Below are 18,487 nucleotides of genomic sequence, written 5' to 3'. Positions count from 1 at the left end.
TTTTACTTTCTTTCAAAAAGATCAAATCAATTATAAGGAATCATCAAAACTACTACATAACACCTCAAACATAATAAAAGCTACTCCCTTCGTCCTACAATATAAGACATTTTTGTAAGTTTTTACATCAAGGTCCATGAATCATCGAACCACTACAGCCACCAGAACGAACCACCGACATGTCGTTGTCGCCGCTCCCATATCACCCGACATGTCGTTGTTGCCGCTCCCATATCAAAGTCGGCCTGACCATTTCGATGAAAACCAGGAAGTCTTTGTGCACGTTTCTCTGAGTCCGAAGCCGCAATCATAGTTGTTAAATCCTTTAATCTACCTGAAGAATCTTACACCAAAGTCCAACGTAGCTTGTGGCATAACCACACCGCACAAAGAAGCTAGCAGGAATCTACGACGAAGCTTCATCTAATATGGTCCGAAAAGTGAACTTGGGGAGGACCGAAGCTCGAAAAACTGAATCGAAGAAGAAGAGTTGTCATCCGCCCGAATATCGCTCCTATGAGGACTAAAACCCTACATATCTACTTGTCAGAGTTGAGGCACCATGATTCCCCTCCCGCCATCGAAGACCGGAGTGGAAGGTAGAGGAGTGACTAATCCATAGGCTCATGGGTGGAGATCAAGAGGAGGAAGGCTTCCCCCTTGTCGCCTTGCGCCATAGTTATTTCCGCTACACTTAAGGGACGCCTCCCATCAGCCTCACCCTCTAACCTCTTGCTCAACGCCATAGACCGCGACCACCCTCGACCTCGGACAACCACGAGCGCACCCCTAGTGTGCTCTTCTCTGCTTCAGGTAAGATCCAACTCACTGGGCGAGGGTGGGAGCTCCTTCCTCTCTCCTCACTTCCACAGGTGGTAGCCATGGAACTCGTGATGATAAAACAGAATGCCAGCGGGTCCGATTGAGCAGAAAAAACAGAATGCAAATTTAATGCCCTACGTGGCATGCACGACCAGCACAGAAACAAAAACAATAAAATAAAATTTGGTAATTTATGGCACAAGATTGGTTAAACATGTGAAAATCCGCTGAATAGGATAAACCTATGGGATCGGAACTGGCACGCGGCGACCGCGGGCTAGGTGGGGTGATTCGGCGGCTTTCTCCCGCGCATGGCGGCGCCATACCATCTAATGGTGGAGGCTAGCGATCTGGTGATGATCCTGCTGCATGGAGCGGTGGGATCCCGATGGTGAGCGCGGGCCGGCGTTGACAGTGGTGGCGTGGCTGCTCCGTGGTGGGGGCGCCCTTGTTGCTACGGATGTGGGCACCGATCTTGCGTGGCCCAAATGGGCTTGGGCGGGTCGACGGCTCTCGGACGTGACTCCAGGCTGGTGCGGTGGTGCCTGACGGTGTCGGCTGCTAGGCACCGTGATGGTGCTGGCGCCCGACATGGAGGCGACAGGCTGGATCACGGCGATGTGGGGGCGTGCTGCCATGATGATAAAGGTGGCGGTCCTCGTGCTCTTCTCGCATCACGGCGACGCCTTGCATGGTTGGTCCTCCTTGATCTGGCCATCGACGTGTTCCAAAATGACCGCCGGAGATTTTGCTCAAGATATCTGGATCGGTTAGTTTTTGGTCGTGCACGTCCATATCAGTCCTATGAGGTTCTGAGGGCGTGGCGCGAAGCTCTATTGGCCGATGACACCTTCGGACATGTCGGCTTCTCGATTTCCATGGTGGAGACAGTGGTGGAGAACGTCATGGCGGGGGAGATCGGATGATCGGTCACACGGACAGAGCCTTGGAGGGATGGAGTCAGCCAGGTGTTAGATAACTCTCAGGAGTAGTGGTGATAAGTAAGGGCGGCAACACTAAAGGATTTCATCTTTGGTGGTACTCCACGGGTACCGAGCCGTGATTTTTAGGGTGAAAACCCAAGGTCTAACCTTCATTTGTTGTGCCTGGCGGTTGTTTTGCTGAAAGAATTATTTTGAGAGCACAGACTTTTCTTCAGGGTGAAAACCTAAGATCTTAAATCGGGCAAGGACGATGTTTGTGCACTGTGTTCCCTTTTTGGAGGCGTTGTTTTGGAGACCTTTTATGTTTTTGGGTGTTGTATTTGATAGCGGTATGAGTGATGTTGTCGAGAGGAGTTGATCGCTGGGGGGACCTTTATCGATGCAGAGTCCGGATGTAAGTGGTATCTTCGTGAGATTAATATATCCCTCTTTTAGAAAAAATAGGATAAATACTGTTACGTGAAACTAGGGACGAAAAGGGAATCTACTCTATACGCATACACGTGGCTATCTCGTGATTTTCCATGTTATTTTGCACACGACCTCACTTTAAACTTTAGACACGTGTCGCCTGGGAAGCGAAAAGCATTGCTCCCTGGACTTTCTTTTCATCGCTGTCTGAAAAAGCGTACTGTGAATGATTGTGACTTCACTTGTCTCTTTCCGTTCTGTTCCTCTATGTGGACCGACGGTGACTCTCTGCAGAATTAACAACGCGAGCGAGCGAGACGGCAGAGCACGGGACGCATTCACGCATCTACCAGCGACGTGCCGAAGATTCATTCACCGACCAAATCTATCCTCCCTAGCCCCCGCGACGCCTACATACGTCACGTGACAGTTCGTGCTCCGCTGGGCCGCCCGCGCAAACTTAACGCGCAAAGGTCAAGCTTAACCTGACGTGCGCCGCGCAGAGAATCATCGTTATCCCCAGCCGGCCGGCGTGGCCGCAGTCAGTTGACAAGCCGGACCACCGTCCCACACAGCTGCTCTCCGGGGCAGAGTACTAGGAGTAGTACTAGGATAGCGGCGGGACGCTGACGCGTCCGGGCGGGCGGCGCCAGAGCACGAGCCGCCGCCCATCCGGGCCCTGCCGCACGTGCTTCCTTGGAGGTACTATGAAGTAGTACTAGTAGCTCACCGGAGTGTGACGCACTGACACAGTACGGTGCACGCCGGCCGGCCGAGACCAGCAGAAAAGCCCGTCTCTGTCGCCGTCTCCACGTGGCCCCTTCCGGTCTCCTTCCTCCGCATCTCCAGCAAAGTGTACAAGTCCGAACTCTTCTAGTCGGAGGTCGGATGAGATCGCGACGTACGGACGACTGCTTTGCATCCCGGGCGAAGCAAACGCCCCCGGCCACGCCAACACGGCCGGCTTCCATCCGCCACCGTGTCCCGCCACGCGCCGCCGCTCCGAGCCCGCCACGCGCCCCGGCCGAATCCTATATATCCATGTCGCTCTCCTCGCTCCCTCCCGACCATACATACAACCTCGATCACAAGCCAACACCATTGATTCTCTCGCTAGCTGCAGATGATAAGCAAACAACCGTCGCCTTGCAAGATCATGGACCGGTGCGGCGTGGGACTCTACGGCGTCGTCGACGGCGGCGGGTACGCGACGGTGACGTCGGCGCCGCCCAAGCGGCCGGCGGGGCGGACCAAGTTCCGGGAGACGCGGCACCCGGTGTACCGGGGCGTGCGCCGGCGCGGCGCCGCGGGGCGGTGGGTGTGCGAGGTGCGCCAGCCCAACAAGAAGTCGCGCATCTGGCTCGGCACCTTCGCCAGCCCCGAGGCCGCCGCGCGCGCCCACGACGTCGCTGCGCTGGCCCTGCGCGGCCGCGCCGCCTGCCTCAACTTCGCCGACTCGGCCGCCATGCTCGCCGTCGACCCGGCCACGCTCCGCACGCCCCAGGACATCAGAGCCGCTGCCATGGCGCTCGCCCGGGCCGCCTGCCCCCAGGACGCGCCGGCGCCGTCGATGGGCGTGGCGTCCGCGCCCGCGCCCACCGCGATGGTGACCATGCAGGAGGCCGCGGCGGCGCCGTACGACAGCCTCGCCATGTACGGCGGCTTGGCGGACCTGGACCAGCGTTCCCACTCCTACTACGATGGGATTAGCGGCTGCGGCGGCGACTGGCAGAGTATCTCGCGTATGGATGGAGCCGACGAAGACGGTAGCTACGGCGCAGGAGACGTCGCGCTCTGGAGCTACTGATCGCGTGGGATCGATCGGGCAGTTTCTTGCGCTCGATTCGCTCGCTTCCGAGTCCTCCGAAATCGACGATGGAGATCAGGCCGAGCTCGGAGGGGAGTGTGGTGTGAAAGCACGCCAAAGTTTAAAGCGCGCCTACTCTGCTTTCCCTGTTCTTTCAAAAGTGGCGCTAAAACTGCACACATGAGCAAGTTTTGGTAGGGGTAAAGATATGCAACCCAGTTTGCTGAGTGGTTACATACAATTTAAACCTCACATCAGATTATTTTTCCCCTTCCATGTAAATAGCTCTGTTCAAAGAAATAGTATATCTTGTAAATGCTGCAAAACCTTAATTTGATTTTTTTTTCTCTTTCAAAAAGATCAGACCTATTATATAAGGATTCACCAAAAGTGCAAAGCACCTCAAACGTAATAAAAGCTACATCTCAAACATAATAAAAGCTACATCAAGGTCCATAACAACCCAACCTTGTCGCCCATATGTCGCTGCCGCCCCTCCTATGCCGAAGCCCGCCTCGATGAAAGCCACAAAGTCTTTGTGCACGTTTTCTAAGGACCAAAGTTGTAGTCTTGTCGCTTTAAACGATATGAAGAATCTGACATTAAATCTCGTCGTTGCATGTGCACTACCTCGCCGCACAAAGAAACTGACAGGAATTTACACCAAAGCTCCATCTAATCCGTCCAGATTGATGAACTTGAGGAGGATCGGAGCTAAAAAAAAGGCGTTATCATCGGTCCGAGCGTCGCTCCTGCGTGGACTAAAACCCTACCTATCTACTAGTCAAAGCCGAGGCATCAGGATTCACCTCTCTGCCACCGACCATCAGAATGCAGGCAGAGGGGCGGCGACTCCACGGGCTGATGGGCGGAAATCGAGCGGAGGAAGGCTTTCGGATAGTAATTTCCGCTACACTTTGGGACACCTCCCATCAGCCTCACCCTTCACCCTCGACCTCGGACAACCACGAGCGCACCCTTGTGTGATCTTCTTTGCTTCGGGTAAGATCCAACTCACTGGGGAAAGGGTGGGGGCTCCTTCCTCTCCCCTCGTTTACGGAGGTAGTAGCCGCGGAAGTCTTCCCTGCTCCTGACCACGGTGAGCGGCGCGGTGGACCATGCAACTTGACTAGGTGCAACGTTAGTGGTTCTGTAGGGGTCTGGTTTAGCGAAAGAAAAACAAAATAGATAAAACTCAACCGCCCATATGGCTTGCACGTTCAACATCAACCTGTGATTGAATGGTTAGAAGGACAATGGTATACCCAGTCCATCAGGGTTTAAGTCTTGATGCTCGCATTTATTCTGAATTTATTTCAGAATTTTCGGCAATACGCATTCCGTTGGAGGAGATGTTTCCGTCAATTACAAGACGCCTATGATGAGTTTGTGAATCTCAAAATGATATGCCGGCTCGGTCTCCTGGAGAAGCTCATAGGGATAGAATGTGCGTATGTACGTTCATAGATATGAGTCTATGCGCGTATATATGAAGGCTTGTGTTTGTACCGCGTTTAAAAAGAAAACATATGCAAATAGGATAAACACCGTAACGTGAAACTAGGGGCAAAAAGGAAACCCACTCTATACAAATACACGTGGCTATCTCAAGATTTTTCCATTTTATTTAGTAACTGGCCTCACTCTAAACTACAGACACGTGTCCCCTGAGAAGGGAAAATCATCGCTCCCCTGGACATTTCTTTCATCGCTGTCCGAAAAGCGTACTGTGACTGACTATGACTTCACTTGTCTCTTTCCGTTCCGTTCTCTCTCTCTCTCTCTCTCTGGACTGACGGTGACTCCCTGAATAAACAACGCGAGCGAGCGAGCGAGACGGGAGTGCCCGAGACGTCTCGGCATGCGACGTGCCGAAGATTCATTCACCGACCGAATCTATCTATCCTGCCCTGCGTGCGAGGATTACATAGAGTACGTCACGGACAGTTCGTGCTCCGCTGGGCCGCCCGCGCAAACTTAACGCGTCTTCGTGCTGCGTGATCACTGATCGGCCATGGCCGGTGCCAATAACTAACCAACACTTGCCCGACAACCACTACTAGTAGTCGTATTCTTAATCGCCCGAAGAATTAAGCTCCGTGGAGTAGTACGTTGCACGTGCAAGTGCACCGCCCGTTGAATGAAGCAGTCACAGCAGACACTTCACCTCCACGCTCGAGTCCAGAGCTTGGATGCAATGCAACAGTGACGTCATGCTTGGGGTATCCGAGTTCAGAGTACAACATAAATCCTGCGCAGAGTTTGTGTTCTTCTCCCCGATGAAACTATTTGGATGAAATTACTTCTCAGGATATCTTTTTGTGCTGTTTGGATGAAATTACTTCTCAGGATAAATCTTGCGCAACTTCCGTATGAAATTACTTCTCAGGATATTTGTGCACTTCCCATGATATTTGTGCTTGGATGATAGTTCGAACTGACAATACACTTCTCCGCAACAACCAAATGACACTTGTTATTACGCTACTAAGCAGTGACTAAAGCTCGGCTGCAACAAAGGAAGCCTCGGCGAATTTTTATTTCAGATATATAGTACTATTAATTAGTAAAGCAGAGTTGGTCTCTTATTACTCTACTCCAACACATGTTACAAAATTTCCAGCCAACAAAAGAATTATCAAAAAATGAAAAAAAATAAGGAGGGAAACAGGCTGATGCAATTTGCATTCCCGTTCTCTCTCTGCTTTACGAACACATAAATAATAATACTACTACTACTTCAGAACTGAAGCTCCCGACTAACTCTGCTTCTTCTTCTTTATCCTACGCTGATGTTGTACAGCAGCCCCATCGGAGCAAGCCAATCGAGATGAAGAATGGCCCAATCGAGAAGCTCGATCAGTAGCTCCAAAGTGGGACCTCGCCGGCGCCGTACCCACCGCCGCAGTTTGAGTCGTCGTCGGCTCCGTCCATGTGCGAGCTGCTCTGCCAGTCGCCGCCGCCGGCGCTCAACCCGTCGTAGTAGTACGAATGCTGGTCGAAGTCCCCAATGCCGCCGTACTGCATCGGGTAGTCGTCATACTCCACCGCCGAGGGCTCTTGCATCATCGCCATCATCGCGGGCGCCGGCGCGGACGCCTCGGCGGCCACGGGCGCGGCGGGGCAGGCGGTCTCGGCGAGCGCGATGGCGGCGGCGCGGATGTCGTCGGGGGTGCGGAGCGTGGCGGGGTCGACGGCGAGCAGCGTGGCCGAGTCGGCGAAGTTGAGGCAGGCGGCGCGGCCGCGCAGGGCCAGCGCGGCGACGTCGTGGGCGCGGGCGGCGGCCTCGGGGCTGGCGAAGGTGCCGAGCCAGATGCGGGACTTCTTGTTGGGCTCGCGCACCTCGCAGACCCACCGCCCGGCCGCGCCGCGCCGGCGCACGCCGCGGTACACCGGGTGGCGCGTCTCCCGGAACTTGGTCCGCCCCGCCGGCCGCTTGGGCGGCGCCGACGTCACCGTCGCGTACCCGCCCTGGCCGGCCTGGTCGCCGTCGCCGCCGCCGTAGCTGTACTGGTCCATGGTGTTGCACGAGGTGGTGTCTAGCCGGTGCCGATGGGTCGATCTGCTCTGCAGCGCGGCAATGGTGGTGACTGGTGAGTGAGGTGATGTTGGTTGGGTGTTTGTGTGGATGAGCCTTGAGATGGGAGTGAGGAGATGGGGATGTATATATAGGATTCGGCGGCGGGAGGGAGAGAGAAATCAAGGTGGGTTTGAATTGGGGGGGTAGGGGCGGCGCGTGGCGGGAGTGAGGTGTGAGCTGGAAGGCGCGGGGAGCAGAGGCCGCGAGACGGGTGGATGGATGGATGGGGAAAGCGTGTTGCCGTCACCCGAGTTTCCTTCGCCCGGGAGGGATGCATCGCTCTTCTATTTCTGGAAGGAGAGGGGAAGGGGGGAGGGCCACGTGGAGATGGCGACAGGGGATGCCTTTTCTGGTCCTGTGGGCGGCTGGAAATCGGTGCTGTTGCCCGTACCTTGCCACGGTAGTAGTGCCTCATGCTGCTGTGTATACTGGTTTTTGTTAGTAAAATTAACACGGTATTTGTTCAACAGTAGAGTACAACTGAAGTGGCTCACAAACACGAGCATACACTCACCCCAACATCTTAGGATTTTACAGACTTATTATAGACGTCTCGCAGTCGATGAAAACGCTTCCTTCCACTGAACGAACATCGCCGGAAGCCTGAAATAAATCCAGGAACAATGCGTGTATCAATGTCAAGTCTAAAACATGAGCCTTGATGGGCTGAGCATACCACTGTCCTCCTAACTATCCAACCACATCTAGGTTCACAAATTAATACAGCTTTTATGTTACCATGAAATTAGTTTGTTCTAAAAACCGCCCGTAATTGTTGTATATGCGAAAAGACTCGGATTTACTAGTACAAAGATTCGTAGAAGTAAAAAGCGTCCAAAACATAATAAGAAAATTCAATTAAGATCTCCAGACAACCTTCGGCTGCGCATCGCTCCCATACCGGAGACAACCTACCTTGCCAACAACAATCAAAAAGTCTTTGAGGACGCGCCCCTAGAGACCATCATCCCAGAGTCATAGTCGTCATACTTGAACCCTTGAACATATCCAAAGAAGTTGTCACCAAATCTCGCCATCACATATGCACGGGAAAAACCCTAACCTCGCCGCCTCGAGGAGCCGAAAGATATCGACCGCTGGAACCCGGTCTAATCCCTCACGGCGGATGAACTCGAGGAAGATTAAAGCCCGAAAGTCGGACTCGAAGATGAAGCATGTAATTTATGGTCAAAGTTTAGTTTTGAGATGCGGGCGCGTCTTATTCATTGGAACGGAGGGAGTAAACTTTCTCTTACAACAATTTACATGTCATTTTAATTTGGGTAGCCTTTGAAATCGTATACATACATCTAGAAAAATAAACTTATTTTATTCATTCTGAAGCTCTGTCCATGTCTCAATAAACGGGGATTTTCGCAAATGACAGTATATTTCGAGAAGTACCACTTGCACTTTTTTAACAGAATTTGTATTATGCATGATCTTTCATTAGCGCTTTATTCTAACAGATATTGTTTTTATAGAATATAATATAAAACATGTTTTCCTAGTTAGATTGAAGAAGTAAAAACTTGTGTCTGAGACTCTAAGTTATATATATCCAACAGAAGGAAGTAATTTTTTTTCCATAAGACTTTTAGGTATAAAAAAGTGTGTTCATTTGGTTGCTCAAAGAACGAAGTTCCTGCCCAAAACATGGAGGGTAGAGACAAAGCATGACGTGATGGTGCCGCCATGGACAGGCCGGCCCCGCATGGGGCAAGCGTGACGCCCGTTCACACCACACTCCCCGAGCGTGGGCACGTGAGGAGGCGGTTGCCACTCTACTCTACGGTCTACAGAAGAAGCGCACAGTGAAAAAATAAAAATAAAACAGGCGGCGGCGACCCGCCGCTGATTCGTTCGTTCGCCAGACCGCGCGGAGACAGGCCGCATGGCCGGCCCGTGCCCTCGCGCCGCCCGCGCAAACGCGTGCGCGCACCGCCGCTACGCTCCTAGTACTAGCTGCGTGGGACGGTGGCTGGCTCGATCGCTCGACTGGCCGCCCGCGCGGTTGCCCACGCCGGGATGACGGACGATGACGGCCTCGTCCACAGGCCACAGCCACGACGAACGCCACGCGCGCGCGCCGGCCACGACGTGGCCCCGCACGGCGGCACGACCGGATCCACTCCCGTCAACAACCCAATCCACCACGTGTCCGCCTGCCCGGTTCGTTGTGACATTTTGTGCTCCCGCTTTTGATCGATTCGGGGACACGAGTCGCCAGGGATGGGTCGTGGGTGGCCGCGGCGGATTGGGGGATGGATGGATGCGCCTTACGTTGCCGTGGTCGGTCACTCTCTCATGCCTGGGTTCACGTTGACCCTAGGTCGATGTATCGCCCCGAGCTAGGCAACCTATGCGCACATGCTGAATTGCTGGCGATCCTATTTCCATTCCACATATTAGTACTGCCTTCGTCCGAGTTTATTGGTCCCGTTCGTACTTATACTAACCCAAGCTAGACGACCACACCATCGATCGCCTGGGCGGCACCAGGGTGCTCCGACGAGACGGCGATCGTCCCCGCTGGGTCCTTCATCTTCGGTGGACGGCGGAATGGAACAGAACGGTGGAGTGGGGAGTGAGGCGCTTAGATTACCGTGGTAACCGAAAAGTACGTGGCTATTTTTCACACTATTTTCTAAAAATAAATAAGTTTGAATTCATTTTCAGGATTAAAGCTATCTTGGTTTGATCCCTACCATCAACATTTACAGATTTATAGACTACCAAATTTATATAAACTAGAAGAGTTCCGACGACTCGAGTTCGCGACCTAGAGGGGTACGGTGCCAAAGCCCATGACCCCACAAACATTCTGCAAAACCTTTTATCCCGACTAGATCCGATTAAGCTGACACAAGGACAGGATGTGCTTCGCTGTAATCTCACTACATCCGGGTCCTTCACAGTCGATTCTATCTGTGTACTTTACGCTCACGCTTTCTGAAGTCCTAGGTAATAATAACGAGAAAATTTGGAAGTCGAATGTTCCACTAGAAGTAAGAAGTGACATTTCACATGGTATCTTCAGAGGGGAGTACTGCTAACCAAACACAACCTCGCTCATCGCAATTGGCAAGAAAGTAAGAAGTGTAGATTTTATACTCATGACGAGACAATTAAACATCTCTTTATCGAGTGGAAGTTTGCGCTATCTACATGGTCGGTCGTCTAAATAGCGTCCAATTAGTATTCGCCCGCAAGCGTCACTAATATTTTTGATCATTGGTTGGTATTTCAAATAGCTTAAGAACACTAATAAGCCTTGGAGTGTATGCCTTGTTATGGTCACTTTGTCTATGTACAAATGATTTGATTCTTAATGAAAAAACTCTTCTCCACTGCGGGTTATTTTTCGCTGTATGCAGTCGCTTTCTACATGGTCTATGTTACACCGAAAGGAGTACCAACTGCCATTTAAGGTTGTATATACTTGGTTGAAGAGAGCGGTTATGGAGGTTTTTACCCAGCTTGAGTGGCAGTATAATCTCCAGATCGGTCCATCACCTCCTTCGACATAAGCATAGTGTCATATGACCTTACTGCTGCCGATATATCAGCTATTTTTACTATTTTTTGGTAGACATTGGTGTTTGGTTGTGCGATTCTTAGTTATGTGGAGGTAAGATGTTGCCCATCTTGCTTAGTATCCACTTGATGCTACATTTTAAGTTAATAAAATCACCCATTATAAAAAATGAAACATTTTGCAAAACATATTTTTTACTAGTGTGTTCATGTATGTCCATTAATCCATTACACTAATTTTGGTGCACCCTAGATATTACTCCCTCCTTCCTAAAATCTTAGGCACCTAACTTTTTTCGTAAAAATCCTAAAATCTAAGGCGTTTTAGCACTCACCTCCTGATATTCTCTCTTGTACAGTTAGTGTAAGCTAACCATTGATTACCACGGATCGGCCAACCACGTTAGTTAAAGGATATCATGGAGGAAACTATCTTTAAGCATGACTCGGTAATTTGTGATCAGCGTCTCGCTAATTTCAGTGTTAAAAGCTTACACACCCTACATAATGAGAATGAGGAAGCATCTACTACCACTATAAAAGGAAGAGAGAGGGCAGATCCAAACAATCACATCCATCCATCACCAAAATTTAATGGCCCTTAATCCTTCTGTATTTAACGCTACCAACCATGCTTTAAGCCACAATCGATCGATCGATCGCTAATCTGCCCCGCAGTAAAAAAGAAAGAAAACCGCCCGCACGACCTCCTCCTTCTCCTCCCGCACGACCTCCTCCTCCTCCCGCGTCGTTCGCCTCCCGCAGCCGTGCCCTTCGCCGCAGCTGAGGCAGACGAGCCCCATGAAGGTGAGGTCCCTCCAGGGACGGCGTAGTCGGCGAGCGCTGCGTAGGCGTCGGCGAGGACGTGGACGAGGGAGGTGGCCCTGTTGTGTGCGACGGGGAGGTAGATGCCGATGGCGCTGGCGACGAGGATTGATGCCGACGGCGCTTGACGGCCCCGCCCCGCCTCTCCCAGCCGCCGCCACCGTCGCCGACGACCGAGGGTTCCGGCTTGGCGCCCCAGGTCACGGCCTGGGTGACCGGCGGCGCCTGGTGCGCCCAGAAGGAGCAGATGCCGTTGCCTCCCCGGCCGTCGCCGGGGGGCGGCGCCGGGGACTGTCGAATCGCCGCGGCTGCCCCGCTTGGAGAAGCCGCATGGTAGTCGCTGCGCCGTGCTCATCTGATGCCTGGACGACAAGGAGCAGCCTTCCAACATCCCTGAGACAGGCGTCACCAGCGGATGCAGCAGTCTGCAACGTAACTCCTCCTCTGAACTCTGCTCTTCTTCCTCCTGTGCTTTGCTGATCACACTCACTCTCTAATCTCTCTCTGATATGTGGGCACAGCTTGAGCTACAGTGAGGTGTAGTGTATCAATGGATGGATGGATGAATGTGGAAGTAAGAATAGGGGGAATGTTGGCGTTCTTGGAAAGAATTTGTCAGTCCAAAGAAACAAAATGAGAGAAGAAAAGAAACTGAAAAAGGAATGTAATATGTTTGTGTATCTGCTGTATATGCAGGAAAGAATTCAGTGGTAGTGTTTGGACTCTGCAGAAATGCTGCTTAGTACAAAAGAATCAACCAATCTTGTGCGAGAACGCTGCGGCGCTGGGCACAAGAAACGCTGTCTTGAGTTGCGTCGCCACAGCCACGTCATGGCAGACCCCTCCGTCTCTGTGCCCGGGCGCTCTCCCCCGCTCCAGCGCCGCAATCTGGGCCGAATCAGCACCTTCCTCCGTCGTTGATCTGCGGCCCCTTCATGCTTCATGCCCGTGGTGTGCTCGACATGCCGCCTCGACACGCTGCACTGGTATGTGTCCGACAGCGCCATAAAATTTCATAGTGATATTCAGCTTTGTCGATGTTGCAATGACAATTAACTGTATATATAACTCTTCCCACCGATGGGCGATGGCTGCTATCTCCTTTTTGTTTTGGGAAAGGACCTCAGATCAATTAAACGTCCAGCCAGAGATACAAGGCACCCCACACAGTGTGAATGATTTACTCAAGTTCTAAGCTATCCAAGGCGTTGGATTTTTTCTGGACATGTTCAGAACGAAGACTGTACTGGCATATAGTAATTGCAAAGCTTACATCACATAATGATATAAGTAAGAAATGATACTCAATGTATTGGAACACTGATGTTGGTTTTAGATATGGAGTAAGAAGTTTCCCAGGAAGAATCACTTTTCTGAACCATGCACATTTTCTCACATTATGCCAGTTAGAAGGAAGAGAATTAAGAACATTAACACATATCTTTGGTGAATATCGTTATACTACATATGTCCAATGATATACCATGTATACATATGTAAAAGGTTAAAAGTGGCAAATATCTACCAAAAGAAACCATGCCCAGGAGCTAGATAGATTCTGGCCAAATAGATTTTGAAGAAGGGAGTTGGAACTTTGCAGTTGATTTTCTACATCAAATTTGGTAGCCTGGAGATGCAGAAGGAGTAGGCACAAGGAGGCGGACCGCGGACGGACGGGGGTAGTAAATTTACTATGTGTTAGTTGTTAAATATAAGCTACAGGTCCAAATGTTGATGCTCCTGCTTACAAGTCGTATGAAATGTTTTTCAAACGCTTTATGATGTTTTTGTTTAGTTGTCTCTGAAGTACATAATTTTATTTTCTCTACTACAGGGAGGCTGCGGTCATACGAGGACATCATCAAGATCTTCGATCGGTGCAACCGACCGATTGATGTTGCTGTTTGGATGGCCTGTAGTTCGAGTCATTCTGGGTTTTCTACTGTTATACCTCGCATCTAGAAGATCTTTGGTGGGTTTCATAATCGTAAGGACAAATGTCATTATACAAATTGAGTGCTATTACCATGCATGTGACTGTTCTGTTTGAAGTAAGTCAAACTATGTTAGTTATGTGAAGCTTCCAAATTGAATAAGTAGAAGTGCACATCTGACATATATCTCGAATTAATGTTTCTAGAAATAATGAGTTAATTTTATGAACACCGATGGGCAAACGTTTTATCTTTATTTGATGATCCAGAGAGAGGTCAACTTCCATTTTTTACTTTGATTAACCTTTTTATTGCCATCTTGATAAGCACATGGTGAATTATGTACTAAGTGTATATTTCTTGCTTGTTATAAGGTCTCAGATCAATGTTGATGCTCCTGCTTCTCCTTTTATTTCTCATATATTAGAAGCTGCTGGAAACATTTGTAGTTTCCCTGCCATGTTTAGCATGTAGTTATTTCCCTTATTTAAATGCAGATGAAAAATAATAATCTAGATGCATCTATTCCCTTTTTGGACCAGGGGAGTGTTCCCCGTTTGAATAATGAATACCTAGAGTGGCAGTATTGCTAACGGTGAAATGCATTTAAAATATCTGTAGGTTGTACCAGCTTGAAGAAATATTCTGACTGAAAATATTTGCGTAGGTTATACGGGCCAGAGTATCCATTGTCGACGCCACCTTCGCTGCTGTACCCATATTTGGGGCCAACCAAACTGTGTAGCCGTCTGTCATCCTGGAGGTCTCAAGACGAGGTCGTGCCCAAGAAGCTCCGGTGTCAGGATAGAACGGTAATACATGCCTGTGCTTTAAATATATGTTTAAACCATAAGAGTGATTTGTTCCTTTCAATGGTATGTCGACATGCATTTCCAAGTATATGCACTACATGTTGCTATCAAATGACTCACCTCTAATGCATTGCTTCTTTGCTGAATATATGTTTGTTTATTGTATTTTTTCCTTAGAAACTACTGTTCTAAAGTGGAGAGTGGAGACACGATTGTAAAGGTCATCCCTTGTAATCTCAACTGAAATAAGCGGATGTCTAGCTGATGTTGGCATACATGGAAATTCGTCTTGTCTTTTATGGGTTAACTCCCAATAGGCTTCACCAAAGTGTTTTGAATTTTGCTTTTATACATCAACTAGATGCTTGTCATTATATTTAATTGGCAACATCATGTAAAACCTGTGTACAAGAAAAATATTGGAAAACTCAGGCGGCAGTTAGCTATAAAGCATATCCATTTTATTACAACTTGCTTATGATGTACTATACTTGTCCACAACACAAAACTCAAACTCACAACACAGGTACCTAAACCATACTTGTAAATCAACATTAGAAAGGAAAAGGAAAAAAAAGTTGGTTCCAACGAACAGGTCGAGCAGCCCACGCCGCTTGCAGCTATTTCTTTGGGTATAGTTTCATGCTTCATCAGGATAGAGGGAGGCTTCAGCATGCACCAAGTCTATGTCATCTTTCCCAAGCCAGGCACACATGAAGTCTTGTCTTTTTTTTGAAACGATGTCTCATCTTGTTGATGCACATGAATTTCATGTGCATGCTTACTAGTAAAACTAAAGCCACAAAAGCATAGGATTAGGATTCAGCCAAACATCAAATTATCATAATGCAACCAAAAGGCTAGTCCAACCCATCTCTTACTCCCTCCGTCCAAGTGCATACGTCACCTTAGAAAAATCAGGTATTTCCAAAACATTTAGACGCTGGTCATTAACTTCCCATCTCGATCCCCACCCAGCCTCATTCGCCCGCGAGCTCCCCGTGGAAACCCCTTCCCTCCTATTTTTTTTACAAGCAATGACCAATGCAAGCATCGTTGATTAGGCAAGAATTCAAAGCTGGTTTGCATGCATGAAGTGCGTGGGCCTGGTGGAGTAGCTAAAACAGCATCTCTTAATTGTTGTGATTAATTGATGTGTTTAGAAGAGAGAAATCGGGATTTTCATTGGACGGAGGACCGGTCCAGTTTCTTCTTCTCCTCCAATTTGCTTGCACCTAGGTTGGGCTGCAACTCCCAATGTGACTTATGCACTTGGACGGAGGGAGTATATTATACGTTCGGCAAATTTTGTATCCATGTTTCAGAATTATGATGTCACAAGACTTTATTAATCATTTGTAATGTGTTTCGGCACAAAAAATGGCTACTCCTTGTAATTTTTGTCCATGGTTTCTCACACATTGCTTAAATCCTAGACCGACCACTTACTAGTCGGTGTTATATATGGAATGCATATGGTATATAGGTTTACTAACAAAATTCAGAATCACTAAGAATTTTTTGTACTGGTAAGCAACCAACTTTTTTGGCCCGCCGGGGGTAGGAAGGGGAGCAATAAGGATGGGCATGTGACCGTTAGAGAAGTAGTGCCGAACTATTATATTTTTTTCATAGAAAAACATTTGCATGAAAAAATGAACGAGTAAATGTTTGCTTACTAGACATCTAAAAATTGAAAATCAAACTTGTAGAAATGAACCTACACCACAGGCCGATTATACACACGATGTAGTTACAAATAAATCTGATTTGACACCGGCTAGTCTAGTTATTAGCAGCTAATCTATCTTCGTTAAATATCGTATAAGTCATACTGAAGGCTATTTAATCTTAATGCTGTTATTTTAGTACAAGTAATTGCATCACCATTCACCAATAGTGTATTCAATCTATTGTAATATGTAAGACTTGCTTGACCCACAAATAAGATATATTTGTATGCGGAAGATTCATTGACAATCTCCTCGTAAACACCTTATGTACTCTATTTTTTATTGCACACATTTATCATAAACTAGAAAGTGATTATGGAGATATTTATTATACCATACACTTAAAAATATCTCTACGAAGATATTTAAAGTTACACACAAAGATATAAAATATATTAATGCAAATGCCATAAAGTACTATAAGAAGGTATGCAACTTTGTCTTGATTTTTGTCCCATATAAATAGATTTTAAAGATACAATAAATTAAAAATAATTTACTTTTAAATGTAATATTTAACACAATATATTAGACATGGGTGTGATTTGACAAAAATGAGTTATAGAATGGTTAGTATAAATAATTATATTTATTCGTATGAACCAAATCTAGTTTGAATTGGAGACACGAAAAAGCATATTCAGCATGGGACAACGCACCACTGGATCCAATGGTGATCAAGCGTCTATCGGTTTAGCATCTTCAACGCAACGGCGGGAAGATGGAGATATGCATAGAACTGACTTCCCATAGTAGAAGAAAGAGGCAAAGTACAGACTTAAGAGGACCAACTAATTTAGGCTCACCATATAGTCTCTCCTTACAAGATACACCCTCAGCAGAGATCACTAATGGAGTAGAACCAAGAATATAAAGCAGCTGCCCGGCACGTCCGTGGAATCCCGCCGATCCACGCCGCTCCTGGCTTAGGTCCGAGCATCACAAATAAAGCAACCACAATGTTAATGGAGTGCGAAGTTTACGGAGCCACTGTCGGAGCGACTCAGTCGGGAATCGAATTCATTTATTCTCTCATTGTGTGCTTTCTGTAGTCTCTGCATCGGTTTGCAAAAGGAGAGCAACCGATCACTATCAAATACTCATGACATACAGAAATTTATAATTAGAATAACATTAACTTCGTATAATGATTATACCTTTACAGAAAGAACCGTTCTTCTTATCCGCCAAATACTTCTTGCAGTTACGCTTTCAGTGTCCCTTCTATTTGTAGTAGAAATATTTAGTCTCTTTAGAGGCTCCGCCATTGTTCTTCTTTTGAGACTCGGTCTTACCAGTTTCAGTAGATTTCTTCTTCTTGGACTTGCCCTTCTTCTTAAAACTGGTAATCTTGTTGACCATCAACATTGTTTTGTTCTTCCGCATTTTAGCTTCCGTAGTTTTGAGCAGAGCAAACAACTCGTTTGCACTTTTCTTCATCCCATGGATTTTATTCGTCAGCGGAAGGTTTTTCGTCCTGGGTTTGATTTTGCACGAAATCGCATCATGTGTTCTTTTCGTGATATTATCATACCCCGTGTAGGAATTCTTGTACAATGCAAAGTGCTTGTAAAACTGAAGCGGTTTTTGTTGGAGTTAATCTTGGTACGATTTGTACAAGAAGTTAGCAAGACACGATCTCTCTAGTATGGCAGTGAGATTATTAGTAAAAAAGAAAGAAAAGTGACTGCTAGTTGCTGGCTTGGTGAGTAAGAAAGGGCTGCAGCAAGCAAAGCAGTAGTAAAAGCAAAGCATGAGTTTGCTACGGTCATATGCTGCTTGATATGCAAGGAAGCTAGCTAGGCTTGCGTTGTGTCCAGTTGGATGCTGTAGCAAGTACAAAACCTCTATATAAGGAGAGGCACCCCATATGGAGCGAAGCCAAGATGTGGTAGCAAGACTGTGTGTGTATGACAGAAGCGTGTGGGGGGGAGCATGTGTTGCTGATGAGCTTCATGTGAGAATGCATTTGTTGCCTGTAAGGGTTGGTTGCTGAGGCAAGTAAGTGTCTCTCCCCTGTTTTCCCCTCCGTTGTCCCTTTTGGTGTGATTGCGTGTCCACCAGGAATGAGCTGAGACATTG

At 48.2% G+C, this 18,487-nt stretch overlaps 2 protein-coding genes across 2 annotated transcripts; one reads left to right on the top strand and one right to left on the bottom strand.

Moving 5' to 3' along the window:
* Window positions 1-2,865: 2,865 nt before the first annotated feature.
* LOC109747751 (dehydration-responsive element-binding protein 1C) lies at window positions 2,866-4,300 on the top strand. Its single transcript, XM_020306784.3, has one exon. The coding sequence runs from the start codon at window positions 3,301-3,303 to the stop codon at window positions 3,982-3,984; it is 684 nt and encodes a 227-aa protein (XP_020162373.1). The 5' UTR covers window positions 2,866-3,300; the 3' UTR covers window positions 3,985-4,300.
* Window positions 4,301-6,494: 2,194 nt separating this feature from the next.
* On the bottom strand, window positions 6,495-7,651 carry LOC109747748 (dehydration-responsive element-binding protein 1C). The gene has a single exon (XM_020306781.4). The coding sequence runs from the start codon at window positions 7,501-7,503 to the stop codon at window positions 6,844-6,846; it is 660 nt and encodes a 219-aa protein (XP_020162370.1). The 5' UTR covers window positions 7,504-7,651; the 3' UTR covers window positions 6,495-6,843.
* Window positions 7,652-18,487: the final 10,836 nt, after the last annotated feature.

Source organism: Aegilops tauschii, chromosome 7 (assembly GCF_002575655.3).
Source record: "Aegilops tauschii subsp. strangulata cultivar AL8/78 chromosome 7, Aet v6.0, whole genome shotgun sequence".
NCBI lineage: Eukaryota > Viridiplantae > Streptophyta > Magnoliopsida > Poales > Poaceae > Aegilops > Aegilops tauschii.
This window is presented reverse-complemented; position numbering and strand designations above follow the sequence as displayed.

What these genes read in the sequence shown, in the direction of transcription:
- LOC109747748 (XM_020306781.4), bottom strand. Translation starts at nt 7,503, where the DNA reads ATGGACCAGTACAGCTACGGCGGCGGCGACGGCGACCAGGCCGGCCAG.
- LOC109747751 (XM_020306784.3), top strand. Translation starts at nt 3,301, where the DNA reads ATGATAAGCAAACAACCGTCGCCTTGCAAGATCATGGACCGGTGCGGC.